At 35.8% G+C, this 16,352-nt stretch overlaps 1 protein-coding gene across 4 annotated transcripts in view; it reads right to left on the bottom strand.

Moving 5' to 3' along the window:
* The window catches only part of UTRN (utrophin), a gene marked incomplete at its 5' end in the record, with an annotated part of 335,751 nt that overhangs the window by 187,613 nt on the left and 131,786 nt on the right, over positions 1–16,352 (bottom strand). For all 4 annotated transcript variants that reach the window (XM_084203642.1, XM_084203643.1, XM_084203641.1 and 1 more), the window contains 9 exons: positions 889–1,043; positions 2,528–2,733; positions 5,865–5,982; positions 7,117–7,322; positions 8,857–8,941; positions 10,118–10,267; positions 11,229–11,364; positions 12,238–12,413; positions 13,724–13,874. In XM_084203642.1, the coding sequence (XP_084059768.1) occupies positions 889–1,043; positions 2,528–2,733; positions 5,865–5,982; positions 7,117–7,322; positions 8,857–8,941; positions 10,118–10,267; positions 11,229–11,364; positions 12,238–12,413; positions 13,724–13,874 (1,383 nt within the window). The remainder of the gene's footprint in view (positions 1–888; positions 1,044–2,527; positions 2,734–5,864; positions 5,983–7,116; positions 7,323–8,856; positions 8,942–10,117; positions 10,268–11,228; positions 11,365–12,237; positions 12,414–13,723; positions 13,875–16,352) is intronic.

Here is a 16,352-nt window from a genome sequence, read left to right as displayed (position 1 = left end):
AGATAACATCTCCTTAAGCTTTACTAAGTAGGCTTTTCATTCCTTTAACTGACATCCTATTCCAAAAGCAGCTGCTTCTTTCACATGCACATGTCTACATACAGACTTTAGTTGTCATCTTCCCCACTCACACATAAAGAGGATCAATTTTTCCTTCGCTCCCTCTAACCACAATGCATATAGACTTTATTTCAGAGTCAGACACTATTCTAAATGTTAATTGTCTATCAATACCAAACACTCAAAAGAATTTCTGCAGAAATTAGATTATCCTGCAGGAAAAAAAACATGCATAGGAAAATATCACATTTTCATTGAGACATATCTGCAGATCCATCTTAAATAGAGGATTAATAAATAGAAGTTTCAATTAAGTCTCAATTCCTATAGCACAAGTATTTTCTAGATGGGAGTACTGGGAGGATTGCACTTGAGAACCCAAAGCACAGCCCCATTCTGGGGAAGTTTGCATTAGATGAAAGGCCATAAGGAATTAATGCATGGGAAGATGAAGCTGAACACTTACAGCCTTATGAAAAGGAAGGACAATAACAAACTACAAATACATAACTCATAGCAGCACTAAAGAATAAGAGAGGAACTTTGAAAGACACTTAGAGAATAATAGCCACAGGAAAACCTGAAACTCAACATGAGAAGTTCCTTCTTTTTCTGCTTAAAAATATAACATATAAATGGGAAGTCATACAGAAGCTTTCCATTGTGAACTGTGGGAATTTCAATCATCAAAAGAGCTTGACTGCAATTGACTAATTATCCCCAGCAGCACTAAATGCTGCACTAAAGCACACAGAGAAGAGACTACAATACACATGTATACAGAGAATGCAAGTTTAACTGCTACATAGAGTGAAATCTTGTAGTTACCTTTGGTTCAGATTAACCCAGCAAGTGTTCATTTGGTCAGTGGTTTCCTTCACCTTCCTTGAGTCATCATCACGATACTCTCGAAGTAGTTTATTAGAAAGGTCATTGAATGCTGCTACTGTGATGTCACCTCTATGCAAATCCTGTACCAACAGCTAAAAAGCAGTGCCAAATGAGACAGATTAAAATTAGACTATTTCTCATATTATGCATGTTATCATATATTATAAACCCCTAATTTTTAACCCTTTTCTAAAAAGCAAAATGTGCATGTTTTTCATCTAGGAGTAAAACCTTAAAGAGATAATCAACAGGTATTAAAGGTCCTGATAATGAACTAATCAAAACATAAATAGGTGAGAAAAAGCTGTATTTGCCAGAACTATCAAAGGTAGAGAAATCCTCTTATACAGTCTACTGGCAACAGAAATAAAAATACTTCTGTATTTTGAGTAGCATGAATAAGTTTGAATTAATATAATTTCAATATAAGCAGCATAAATGAAATGTGCAGTATGAAAACTTGATTCCGTTCTTTGGGGTTTTTTGGTTTTTTGTTTGTTTAAAATTAAGGAAATACATTAGAAAGGTTTCTTTATTGTGGCAAGATATTTACAATATGCCTTGACTTTAGAGAATCTAAACTCAATATTATTTCAAAATGAAAAAGAGCATTTGTGCATATATATATAAATATATATGGTTGCATATTATGGCCTCTGTTTGGGCATGGACCTGCTTTCCCTTAAAACAAAGTAGACCTAATAGTCCATTTCTATTTCACTGATTATGCAGAGATAGGCACTATAGTCTATCTCAGATAGTCAGATAGTTGTGCAAAGCACACAGCTTTACTGTCCACTTAAACAGCTATGGATTGGTAAGCAACTCTCACAATCATACTCCATGCCTCTTTCATTACTCAGCTGCATCCCTATGTTGCCCCTTCATGAATATATAAGTGCATATATATATGCACATGTTTTTTTAAACTCTAGTATATCCCTGTTCTAAATACTGCACTGGCAAGAGCCTCTCCTCACTGCTTTGTGTCTTTAGTTCTCATACTGTGCCACCTACAGCCCGCCCTTTTTCTGACAGTCACCAGGACAAAGGACACTAGACTTTCAGATTTATCACAGCATGCTTGACATGATATAAAAAGCATCAAAGATTTCATGAAATAAAAAAAAAAAAAAAAAAAGAAAAAGAAAAAGAAGCATTGGATATGCCAGGCACCCACCAGAAGTGAAATTCAGGACAATTTTAAATACCTTAGTCCATCCCTTGACTTACTAAGCTACTGTTAATATTTCTATGAAGTCAATTCTGTAGCAGTATCATTAAATTTTAATTGGTCTGGGGTTCAAGCTGTTTGCATAACATCATTTCTTTGATGCTAAATTATACTAATTTTAACTAAGCTTTAAAAGGCACACATGCCACCTGTTTACTTCCCAAAATGGGATTCTTGGGTAGTCTGATATATAGAAAAACAGACAATTAAAATATCATGCCCAAAAAGAGCCAGAAAATAGTACAACAACTAAATTGCACATCCACTCATCAATTGAATCCAGTAGAATTACACAGACTCAGGAATCTGGTATGGGAAAAAAATAAGCATAAGTGTTCTTACTTTGCTCTCTGCAATCTGTTTGGCAAGCACCTCTTTTGGGGCCTGCAGGAGCACTCGCAGGCGGATCTCGCACTGCTCCATGAGGTGCTCCATCTCCTGCCTCTGCTCGTGCCACTGCAGGCTGTCTGCCAGCATGTGCTTCAGCTGCTGCTGCCGCACCTCCACGCTGTGCTGGGTGCTGTCCCACTGGTTCTTCAGCTTCTCCACTGCAGAGGACAACACCGAACGGGAAAAAGCTGAGGCGAATGTAAAAGTAGCCATAACTACCTCCGAATTTTCAGGGCAAAAGGCGATAACGCATTCTCAAATACAACAATCTCAATATTCAGCATTTTATTTCCCCATCTAGTTGACATATTCACACAAGCAAATTTAAAAATCAGGTATTAGGCTTTCTTTTGTTTGAGTAGGACATCATACAAGTACCAACTATTATTTCTGGTATATTTCAAAGTCATTATTCACTTTTCAAGTACACACATATAGGAAACTTTACGGCAGAGATGCCAGTAGCAGGGCTCCTAGGAGCACAATTTTAGGGTGATTTTAGGATAATAGGAACAAGAAGTCATCTTTGTGCATCGGTAACTTAAAACCAGTACAAATAAGTAAATAAATACTGTTTTGACAGCTCATACAAAGCAAACTGAGCACTCCTGACCACTGTCCCAGGGCACCTGTACTGCAATTTTGGCCAGTTTAGAAACATTCTACAAGGTATAATAAACTACTTTGGCAATTTACTCCACCACAGGTTTCTACAGAATTTAGTAGATTATACAGCAGAAGAGAGAAGTAATTGGTTACACCCCACTCCCTTCAAGTGGAAGGAATTCCATTCCTCTCTCAATAAATAGTTTCATTAGATGATGGATAAACACACATAACCTTTAATAAGCAAGGAATGAAAAACACAACATAAGAGCCTAGAACAAAATAGTGCACCACAAAAAGTAGTGAATTGTCTTTGGAGAGAAATGCATGGCATCATACATTTTCCGGGATACTTACAAGACCATTAAAGCAAGTGTATTACTTGAAAGTCTATAGAGGTGGAAATAGGTTTCTCTACTACCTGTTGTGATAGTTAAAGGGAACAAATTATATCACTAAAGAATGTGATAAGAAAGAATGTTATAGAAAAGGTAATGGAAACAAGCAAAACAAAAAATACTAAGCTGGATTTCTTGAGCATCTCGCTACTCTGATCAGAAAGAGGTAGACAGTATGCAAGACATCCAATGTATTTATTTTAACCATAGCTATGCAATTTTATTTAAAAATTAACGCTCTTGATGCTCAAGTAATTTCAATTTTCTGTGAAGCAAAATGCCAAAGGTTGCACTTAAATTGAAACCATTTAAGTGGTTTACATTTTTTTCTAACCTTTTGTAATTATACAAAGCCCTTGTGCTTCACCTGCTTGAAAAAAAAATCTCTTAACTTTAATACATCAAACAATATTTTGTTTAGTTCCACAAAGCTCTCAAAGACTGTGGCAGCAAAGCCCACCTGTCAGAGTAAATATCACTCCACCAGGCTGGTAGGCAAACCTAATAATTTGTGCAATATAGATTCATCCATTGCAACCCAAAGGCAGCTTGTGGATTAATTTTCAAGCACAGGTATTTGATGCTTACATCGTAGTATTGGTATTATAGAACAAATATTATTTATATACTTTTTCTTATTAATGGCCAGATTAACCTTACTCTCTACACTGCTGACATATCTACCCTTTTTTCTACCTCCTGGCAAAACAGGACAGAAAAATAGTGACATTCCTGGTAGCCTCAGGACTTGGTGGGTTCAAGAGGAAAGTTCCTAGAAAAAGTAGTCATGGGCACCAGCCTGATATCACAGACAGAAGAACTAGAAAGAATTCCTGATGAGACTTTTTTCAATTCTAAGCGTCAATAAAGCAATTGGGAGTGAAGTTCCAGAGGAGGAAGCTTTTCTGTTTCTCTGCTCCTTTCAATTTGAGTAATTATGCTTCATCTGATGACACACAGCAGACTCCCAGAAGGTTGTAGGACATTGGTACATTCTGATATATATTCCGTGTCTATACATACTCAGTGTTTAAACAACAACAGGTGCATAAGCAGTCCAGAGCTTCTTTTCTTTAAAGAGCAAACTTTTCTTAACAAATGTTAGTGGTAACAAAACCTTCAATTTTTATGTTTCTTGACAAGCAGAAAATCTTTACACATATCTAAAGTATGTGGAAGCTTAATCCAAGGCACCACATACAACTTCTCTTTTCCCAGCCTGGACGCGCATGACTGTAGGGGAACTCACGCTTCCAACACACAGTCCTTTATTACTTGTTCAGCTTTTCTGAAGAATCCAGAATGTTTTGTGACTGAGCCCACGTGCCCTTGTTGACTGACTCCCATGGACCACATGGTTATTATCCTGCCCTGAGTTTCCCCTCACCCCTAGTTCTGAGTGACTGCAAAACTAAGTTGCTGCTTTGAATCTTACTGCCCCTACCAGTCCATAGTCTGTGAACCTTGGACAGCCGATGTCATCTCATCAGACCCCCAGAAAAACCACCCATCTGTGAGCTTCCCATCTGACCACATCATCTCCATCAAGTCTTTTGGACACCAAAGAAATTAATGCAGATGGAATTAACGAAAACTACATTACAGAGGAGAGCATAAAAAAACATATCTTTCCATTTTTAATTCTAACTATGGTATTCCCTGCTGCATGAATTTTCTAATCTTAGCAACCAGCAAAGCTTAAGACTTTAAAAAACAGACTGCCCACTAGTCTCAAATTGTGACACTTGTACATTTCTTAGGTACCAGTAAAATAAATTTTCAAAGGGAGTGGAGACCTTTAAATTGGAAATTAAATTTTCAAGTACATGTCAGTTAATTAAAATCTCTACTCTCAGTGAACAATTTTCAAAGTACACACACAAAGTAATTGTCCTAAAGTCAATACAGTCATGTTTTTAACTGTCCAGTGCCTCAGAGTTCAACCAAAAAGAAACATGATTAGCTCCTTTTCTCAGTAAATAAAATCCTCATCCCTGGGTCTGTGGCTGTGAAGCAACCCAAATTATTCACAAAATATTTCAAAATCCCAGCAAAACTACTGACCTTCATACTAGAAAAAATGGCCAATCAAAAAAACAAGAGGCAATTCTTGCTCCAGGAATTTTCATTGGACAGTTTAAGTGAAAGCGACTTAATTGCCAAGTTTTCTTTTTCAAGGAAGACAACTTCAGCTATGCTCAATCAGGAATTTTAGAAAAAGATATGAAGATTTTTTTACTGCCATGAAAACAATGTATTTGCAAACACAGGATGAATAAACTTACTTTTTTCTGTGATCTCTGTCCTAATGTCTGAACTGGAAGTTTTATTTTTCAAATTCTGAGCCAATGTAAAAACAGAATCAAGCTGAGGGTGCCGATGGTCCATATCTGCATTAGTTATCTGTTTTTAAGTCCAAAAAGTAGAAAATAGTTAAATTCATCTGTATTATTTAGGTAAAAACATACACATGTCTCCACAAATATACTGGTCCCATCATTACTGTGACCCTTGAACTGTCACATATTATAGCACTGCTTTAAAAAGCTAAAATATTGTAAACTGCAGTTACTGAAAATCCAGAGGTGAAGGTTAGCCTATACAAACCACATCGTTACCACAGCTGTTGCACAATGTTTTCCAATATCTATTTTTCATAGACTTATATGAAAATAAGTTTCCATAACTTATTTTTCTCCTAACCCAGCTAGCATCATTTAAATATATCAGAAGCAGCAGTGGGTGCAGGGAAAAAGTGAAAAACAACAATTGGAAGGAACACTCAGACTATATAATGTTGCTCTATAAACCTTTGTTCTCTGGATATACCAGAATATTACAAGTATTATACAGTTAAAAGAAAGTGTTCCCAAAGCTACATCACGTTGTTCTTCCAAATTCCAGACTATGTGAGATACTCACAGAAACACTTTAGCACTTGTTTAGCTTACAGCTTTTACTCTGCACTTAGTTAATTGACATCAAGTCAAATAAAATGAACCTTAACAGCCACATACATCTCACTTATACTGCCCTTAGTCACAGTTCAACATGGCATGAGCTATCAACAGAAAAACATTTACATCATAAGCATTTATGTTACAACTTTTACTCCTCTTAGCATGTCTCTGGAAATCAGTTTAGTGTAATTACAGCAAACAAACCTCATTAGAAAGCAGCAAAGAGTGAATCAAAGGTCACCCACTAAGCAGGCATGAAGCTGCTCTAAAATCTTCCGTGTAAGTCAACTATTACAAACCCCAAAAAATGCCAGGAGGTATTCTCCAATTTCTTTGTTTTAAACAAAAAAATAACTGTGAGCTTAGCTCACATAGGGACACAAGAATAAACAGAAAAAGGCTCTGAAGGAGAAAGGAGTGTAATAAGAACATTTAAAGTGTAGCTCTCATATTATGCATTTGTTGCAGTCAGGGTTTTTTTCCCCTTGAACATGTTATTGCTTTTAGTTTCTTTAGTGAGTGTAAAAACTATTAAAATGTGAAACAATTTTCTACTAGTCTTCACAAAAGCACATACTTTCATTCTTGCAATAGTCCGATTGATCTCTTCAGTATTTCCCACAGTGACTATGTTTGACTTGAGCATCTGGTCAATCAGTACCAACCAGTCAGCCAGCTCAGTTCTAGTTTTGTCCAGATCAGCAGGTGCAGAAAGTTCCAAAGCCTGCTGAGTCTGAACAGGAATTTCCAATGAAGAAGATGCTAGCACCACCTTTTGGATATCTGAAACAGAGCGTGGGGGTTCTGTTAAAGAAAAAGTAGTTATGGCCACACGAGCAGTTCTGGGAATTACAGGGGTCTTTTTGTAATTCCTATAAATATGCAACAGCATCTACAGAGAAAGCACAGCAAAAATTGTATTTGAACAACCAGAAGCTAAGTAATGAGACTTATTCACCTTTAAGGCAGCTATTTTCTTACTGCATGCCAAAAAGACTCACTGAAATTATTCAGCCTAAATTCAAAATAAACAAGATGAAAACTTGCAAAGACAAAATTACATTAAACCTAATGGAAAGAAGCTAAACACTCATTGACATTTATTAAGCATAAACCTCAATATTTTTGTTTAAGGTAAACATTTACAGCTGTCTTCCTCAGTTTTGTACTATGTAGCAAAAAGGTTTTCTCCACTCTTGGCTCAGAATTCACTAAAGCACAAGTGAAGCTTCTGGAACAGATGCTTTATGGACTTGGCGTTGCACAACTGTCTGAGGAAGAGACAGATGCCCACTAGTTCAGTCACATCTTTCTCTCTTTTTAACCTGACACAATAAAGAAGCAAGAAATGAGCCGAATGAATAGTAAGATTCACTCCAGAAGTTGTGTTCTAGTTCCAAGAAACACTAAGCTACATCAAGCTGGAGCATGAATATTTCACACTTCCCTCAAACAAAAAAACACAGGAGTTTTGTTTAACGAACATGTTGTATGAAAGGAGAACAAGCTGAATTCAAGGTTCTAAAAAGATTAAACAGAAGTTGGCTTGCCTCAAATTTTGTTTACTGATTCTGAAATTAAAAAAAATATATATATAGTTAATTCACTGAGGTTTGAGTTGCAAATTTTTTCAGGCAAGAGCTGTCTTCTTTGCCTAAATTTCCAAAAGGGAGATCTGGGCATTTTTTTTACAATCTGTATTTGCTGAATTGCCTCCTACAACTTGAAAATATGACCAGTGTCAGCATCTGATAAAAGAACACATATTTAGACAGCTTTCCCTAAAACATTCAGGAAGGTAAGTATCTAGCAGATAAGGGAGACCCATCTGGCCCCCTAACCAAGCCAAAAGAAGCAGAATGGCCTTATTTATAGGACTGCAAAAAATCCACATGCAAGAGATACTTTACAAATAATTAGCTGTATGGAAAGCTTCTAGTGGATTTTAATTAGTAAAAGGCATGACCACAAATCCACAGGAAACAAAACACAGAAAACAGGCAGTCACAAACACAGCTATTTTGGTTTTTATTCTGTACCTAGTCCTGATGACGAGGCCTAAGCTTTATAAAAATTTCTCCATTTCAAAACTCTTAAAAGAACTCCAAAAGACTCCCCCAGTCCTGAAGAGTACAGCGACTTCTTCCCTACCCAAATATTCCCTCTACCCCATAGCGAGGAGAAGGCAGCCTCAAGTTCAGCACAATGCTTCAACATTTATTATCTGTCTAACTTCATAGAGTTTTTTAATAACTTTTGACTGCAAACACGATTACACTCAAGACAATTGAGCACAACAGAAGGACCGATCACTCACCTGGAGGCTTTGTCTTTGTAACAAAACGGGACTGCCCAACAAATGCCTCCAATTCTCTCACTTTGTCAGGCACTTCTCTGAACACCTACAGCCCAGCAGAGAGAAATAAAAACAGTAACACAAGCTATATTAATGGCAGAAAAGTAATCTCTTATTGGAAGACAAAATATTCTACACCACTCCTCAGATATATTTCAATTATTTTTTGGAAGGTATCCTTTAAAAAATGATAAAAACTTCAAGAGGTGCTAAAGTGTTTTTTCAATACATCCCAGTGTAACGCCTAAATATTGAAAAGAAACTAATTGTTATAGACAGGCTGCTTACATGGTTTTTACTGTCTAAGCAACCAAAACTATAACTCATTATTTGAACATACTTTGAAGAAAAGATGATGCAAAGCATGATTTGTTGTCAGTCACACAAACTACAGAAATAGGGAACTAATTGACCAAAGTGTTACAACTCCATTGTAGTGAAAACAAACATGCCTATATGCTTTCTAAGAGTTTTTTAAAGTCTTAGAAAGCATAGAGGCACATTTGTTTTTTCAAGATGAAAAAGTAGTGCTCAAAGCAGTGGGGGAATCCCTGTTCTCATGGCTGAGTTGGTAAAAACACATCTTTTTCTTTCCCTGAACTATCAAAAGCCACTTTCCTCAATAAATTCTTACATCTGTCATCCATAAAATAATCAAAAATAATTTAATTTTTTCATTTGGATCTCCAGGCTTTGCTTGAAAAAAAATTTGCTTTACTCCAACCAGCCTTGCCAATGAGATTGAACACATGAGTTTCTAATTTACAGTAATGTTTAAGAAGAATCCCAGACACACTTGCTAAGATTTTCTAAGCTCTACCACAGGTTCATTTCTTTTCCTCTTAACTGCTACAAGCATTTAACTTTCCTACATAGCAAAGATTTACTCTAATTCTCAATTTCAAGTTAATACTTACTGTTTGACTCAAATAAACAAAATATTTTTGATCTAGCTGATACTTGTGATCCTTCTTTAAAAAACAAAAAAAGCCAATACAAGAAAAGGAAAGAGAAAAACTTAAGCTAAGCAAATTAACTCAATCTGATGGAAAAATGTCCATCAATATTTTCATGTGTGAGTGGTTTGGGGTGCATTTCCTGATCATGCCTGTATGGTTCCCCAATCATTTTATGTACATGCCACATGTAACACATACATGAAAAGGAAAACAACCATTCCAAGTATACCATTCTATTTTCAACCTCAGTACCCAATGCACACCTTATTCCACCTCACATTGAGGGACTGCAGGCAATCAGAAAGCTGGTTTTTTTCCTGAAGATCAATATTTTTATCCAACAGTACTTCAGATTCAGTTCTGTTCAGCCATTCCAGTTTGTCACCCAGAACTTCCATCTCTTCGCTTAAGACCTAAAACGGACAGAAGAGTTTTAGATTGCAATAAAATGCATACATGCTTAATTAAAGGAAGAGGAAAGCTTTCTTTTAACTCCAATATTAAATATTTCCATGAACATACACAGAGAAGCTTCTATTTTGGTTTCTGTGCTTGATCTAGAAATTATTGAAACATTTATTACCTTTCACTGCCAGCATTTATATTAAGGTAGATGACAAGAAAAATTACACTTCGATGACAAGCAGGAAATACTCAACTGACATGAGGGAATTTATTTAGGCAAACATGACTGCAACTACTTTACATCATTTATAAACACTTATTCAGGGCTTCCATGTTAGATTTGGTCTAAAAGAGGTTGGTTGGGGTTTCATTTTTGTTGCCTTTTTAAAAATTAATTATTGTTAAGAAACAAGCAAGCAGATTAGTTGTACTGACTACTCCTCTTGTCCTCACAGGATTTCAGAAACCTTTTCTTTCACACATTCTATAAACCAAAGATGTTTTGTTGTCAAAGCCAGACACAGAACAGGAGAAATACATACATATGCACACAACTTACTTAAAATGGCCAAAACCCTTACAGTTTGTTACAACTGCACAGTAAATGGGACAATGGTGTTACCATTTAAGGCTATCAGATTTTTTTCTGTCGTTTTTAGCAAATATAAAGTTGACAAATACACATCAACTCCAGTGAAATTCTATTTACTAAATTTTATCAGCAGTATATCTATTTCTCACTGCCTCATACACAGATACCATCTTCTGGCTACATACCAGTTACCAACTCAATCCAACTCCATTTTGAGGTGCATCTTTCCTGTGTAAGAAATCTCACAAAGCTGTCTCACACAACCATAATATTTCTTTGGCTGTTCACAATGCGAAAATTCCCCTCCTCAAAAGCCATGTCCTGATGCTTTGCACAAGACATACAGATGTATATATTTAATCATTAATCAGGCTTGCCTGTAATTCTTGCAAGTTTTCTTCATGGTTGAATGTAAATCTTGTGTCCAGAGCATTTTCTACATTTTCCAACCAACAACGCAGCTCATCAAGCTTCTTTCTGTACTCTATCAGCTGCTGGTTCTCTCCTTTTAGCCTTAAAAAGTGAAACAGGAATTCCAGCACATCAGTCCTAAAGTACTTCTGATGTCATGGTCAACTTTTTTTCACTGCTTGGAAAATTTTAAAGGATTCATTTTATCATCAAAAGATTCTACCAGCATCATGAAAATGCAAGATATTTATGAATAAATACTACCACCTTAAAAACAGAAAAAATTTAGTTCCAAAGTCATAAAATAGGCTTTTAAAAGACTACAGAAAACATTAAATGTAAGTGATAGTAATGACAACACCTTCAGGTCTAATTAAAAGGTCACTGAATTTCTCCCCTGGAGGTTTTAGGGACATATATAATACTTCCACTAAATCACATAAAACTTTAATGAAATTTCTCAAACTAAAGAATTAAGCAAGATCCTATTTTATTCCTAAACTTATCAGGAGATGTTAAAAACATAATTACATAGAGTTCTTACTTTACAATATTGTGGAAATCTAAGAACTATACAAATTGGTTCAATTAGCGTATCTCTGTCAATGATAAAACAAAACTTAGTGTAAGGTACTTACAAGTTCAGCTTCAGCCAGAGAAAGTAGCTGAGGAATTATTCCTAAAAAAGTCTGGCTTTAAAAGGATATTATTTTTAAAACAAAGGAAAACTGTAAAAAAAGTAGTTTTGTGGTTGTCATTTTGTGAGGTGCTCTAAACAAAGACTTACTAATTAGTCAATTGTAGGTGGATTTATGAGAAATTTATTCTAGAAGACAGTTCAAAACAAAGCTCCAAACATTAGGAAAGTTCAGATTAATGACAGCATGCAATAGAATGCACTCTTCCAGTGTCTACTCAATGAAATTCTCCTTATTGCATCTGTTCAGACATCCAGATTTTTCATTAACTTATTACCTCTGTTGTCTCTCCATGACCTCTGTTGTGATTGCTTTCCAGCGTCTATTCAATCCTGCCAGCTTCTCCTGCAGGAAGCTCCCATCTGTAGCAGACAGTTTCTGTATTATCCCTTCCCCAGTTCTGTTCAATGCTGAAATACTGCTCTGATGGCTGGTGACTCCCTCTTCAAGTTCCTGTCAGAAACATAAAAGCCACACAGAGTTTTATTACTGACCTGAAGTGACTTTGATCTGGCTCATGATATGCAGGATGCATCCTGGCGCATATTATTTTACTAAAAGAGGCACTTTAAACCATCTTCCTTAGAAATGGATGCTGTTTACAAAGTTATTAATGTTCTTTTATTGAATGTAATTCAATTTCCTAGGTGTCATAAGAAGACAGTGACACAGTATAGGCTAAGAACATTACAAAGAATCACAAGAATTCATTTAAGCCACCAGTTCTAAAATCAACACTCATCTTTGATTCCTTTTCTCTGAATGTATAGCACTTCCTGGTGGTTCTAACAGATGGTTTGACTTTTAACCAGGCCTTTTCAAATTCTATACTCCAAGCATTTCTTTACCTTCAGAGTATTTTAGCTAGGATAATTATGGCAGTACTGCCATGGTCCCAGACACCATGGAAAATCCATGAAGCTAAAGAAAGTCAGAAGACGTCAGGATTAAATCTTCAAACACCCCTAAGGACTACAAAAGTCCTACGCTGTTAGCAAAAATTTCTTTGCAACTAGATTGGGAATAAGATGATTCAAAAAAGAGAAGTAAAATGCCCTTGAAGAAAACTTCAAGCAGCACCAAGGATAAAACAGAAGCTGTGTCTTAGACAGAACTTACTTTTCTTTCACAACACACATCTGACACCTGGATACCTAATACTCTCAAAAGAAAAAAAAATCTGATCCTTAAAGTTATGCTTTCTTCTCCTTATTTTAAAGGAAGTAAAATAAAAAAAAATACCAGGGAACTAAATTCCAGAACCAAAATCTGAAAAAAAATCACACATAAGACCCCTGTAATTGGAATCTTCTCCTTTTTGTACAAGGCAGCATCTCCAAGACATTTGTTTAACTAAATAATTTGCTAAGTTATAAATGACCTTTATTGCGGTCCATTTTTTTAAATTATGAGTCAAAGGTAAGTGAAATAATATACTGGATTTTTTTATCTGATTAACATGTTTTTGAAGCTTTAACAAAAGTGATAAATGGAAAAATTATGCCAACATTTAAATTATCAAATTATCTCAAACCAATCCATACCAAGAGTGATCATATAACCCCATACTATAAAAGCAGGAGTTGAGTTCTTCCCCAAGAATAATTTTAAACTGCAGCCAAAATAGAAGTGTTAAGAGTTTCTGCTTTGTGAAGTGTAATTGCACAGCCTCTCTGCAAATCCATATGTCTATAAAACTATAATTTTAGATGAAAATCTAGACTGCTTCCAGCTTGCTCATTTTCTGCCCCAATCCCACGTACCTGCTGATGCAGCCCAGCTGCCTGCAGCTCCAGGCTGCCATCCGGCCCGCGTGCATCGGCCAGCAACGCCTCAGCCTCCGCGATCCAGTGGGAGAGATCGTTGAGATCGCAGTGGAACTGCCTCCACGCCTCGAGCGCTCGGTCAAAGCAACTGTGGGAAAACAAAGGGTGGAAAAATCACCCAAAATTTCAGTTAGAAGGCTAGGAATCCCACTCCAGTGAGTAGAAATTTGCCTTGCAGAACAGAAAGACTAACACACAGCCTAGTTAACCAAGTCCTAGTACTGAAGGCTTCCTGGCACAGTAGCAGCTGGTGAAAGCCAACAGCACAGGCTGTCATTAACTTCCAGTTGAAGGAAGAAGGAACAAGTTTGCTGAGGACTGCCCTATCACTTAAAAAATAAAGATTGATTAACTACATCAAATTGGTCTGCAGAACCCTTTCCTCCTTTATCGTGAAACAATTCAGCTATCAGACAGTGTGAAATATGATTAATTGCTCTGATATTTTTTCTCCTTCATAAGGAGAAAATGGGGTGCTGGTGCTCAGAATTTATTAATTGAAGGTGATTTTGATTATATAGATTATATATTTGATTATATAGTATTACCAGTGAGACCACATAAGTAGGTGTTCCAGAATTTAATCACACAATAATTTACCAGATAACTCATTGTCATCATCTTTGCAGCCTCAAATTAACGTGTTGCTTAATTTGAAGGGCAACATGTTCTTGTGTGGAACAGACAGAATAACCACAGTCAGAAATTTGTTTTCAATAAAATGAGAGTTATGTTATGTTAAGCTAACAAAGTGAGAGCCTGAGAAAAACATGTCAGAAAGGAATGGCTTGTTTTCTATTTGTTGGTTATTAACTATTCCAAACTAATAAAAACGGTCATCTTTAAAGACCTAAGAGGCCAAGAATACTGTTAACCAGAGGACCCTCTATTTTTACGGAGGAACTATGTCATTTGCAGCCCATTACTGCAAACAATTGCAAATAATTGCAAATAATTGCAACAGTAAAGACTCCAGGGTTATTGCACATTTATAGATACAATCTGAAATTAGCAGCATAACAAAGATATCTAAACCAAACTTTGAAGAGCTGCCATTGCAACTATTTTTTCACTAATTAAAGTCAATAATCCCAGTGTTCTTAGTGAGATTAATTTCATCAAAATTAAATCTCATTTAACAAAAGATTTCTTGACATATATAGGTCTTATTTGTTGTTATTATTATTAGCCAAATAACAAGTCTTAAAAGAAGTCTAAAAAAATTTAAGACTTATAGAAGTCTTACATATCACCACTTTAATTTTTCTAACCTTATCTCCTAGTTCTACCATTTCAGTTTCAGCGTGTACCTTGATTTAATACCCTAGACCAACCTGTACGCTGACCACAAATCTCAATGTCCCTTTATTTCTTGCATATGTTTCAGTCTAAGCATATTGTCTCATGACAGTAACTCATTCCACATTTAAGGAGAATATACATTCTGAGCACTTAAAATAGACTAAAAGAAGATTTTATAGGCTTCCTTAAAAAATACAGTTTTTCAGGGAGTTTTGGCCACATGACTTTTTCAGAATATAAACTTTTAAAACTTCAAAGAACACTGAGATAAAGTTTTAACTTGCACCATTTCTGTTGTGAGACTACAGCTCCATCAGTATTTTGAGCAATGAGCAAAGTTTCACTCCAGTTTTGAGTCAGATGCATATGCTGCTGTTTCCCTACACACTGCCTCATCTGAAAGCTAAAAGTACCAAATTCCTGTGACTATTGCACCAAAACTTGGCTATCAGTTGCCTCCTCTGCAGGAATCCACTGTTTCTAAATCACATCTTATTCCCAAGTCATCAACATTTTTAGCACTGGGAGAAAACCCACAGCAGACCTAGCAAACCAGCAGTTACAAATTTTAAGTCTATATATACATACAAAACCCACACTTTTTACTCCACACATGCTCAAATGCAAATGTAGTCAGCTGGATTTAGGTGACTACTTAGAAGTTTTGATAAGTAAAGCTGAATTAAACTTGTGCTTGGCTTCATCAGAGCATTTACCTAAGGTTTAACTACGTAGCTGGCATTCAATCACAAAATCTTCACTACCTCTAAAAACTAAATCAATCTTTTGCCAGAGGCTTCAGATGCTCCTTCTTCTAATTTTGTCAAAATTTCCACCCACTCCAGAAACAGAAAAAAGCCAAAGATGATTAAGGAGATAGTTGTCCAGCTTATACTAGTGCAACACTGGGAAAAGCAAGAATAAACTGGACTAAGAATTATTATTTGTATCAAAGGGTTTAAAAATAATAATGGCATTTTAATATTGCAATTAATAATGTCTTCAGTGATCAAAGAGTATGCTTCTATTAAAACTGCAGCATTTTATATATTCAAGAAGCTACATATAATTTATCTAAATTAGTAGTCCAGTAGCCCCTTTTTGTATGAAAATGAAGCCAAATATTATTCTCATTAATATGCAGAGCTTAACAAACTTTATGAAGGTCAAGATTAATTTGTATCAGCAAAGTGACTGAAGAGGCAATCTGTTGCATTTTGCCACTTTTTCATAAACATTGAACTTACTCTTTAATTCACTTAAC

Source organism: Fringilla coelebs, assembly GCF_963513975.1.
Source record: "Fringilla coelebs genome assembly, chromosome: 3".
NCBI lineage: Eukaryota > Metazoa > Chordata > Aves > Passeriformes > Fringillidae > Fringilla > Fringilla coelebs.
The sequence above is the reverse complement of the archived record's forward strand: the minus strand, read 5'-3'. Positions and strand labels throughout refer to the sequence as shown.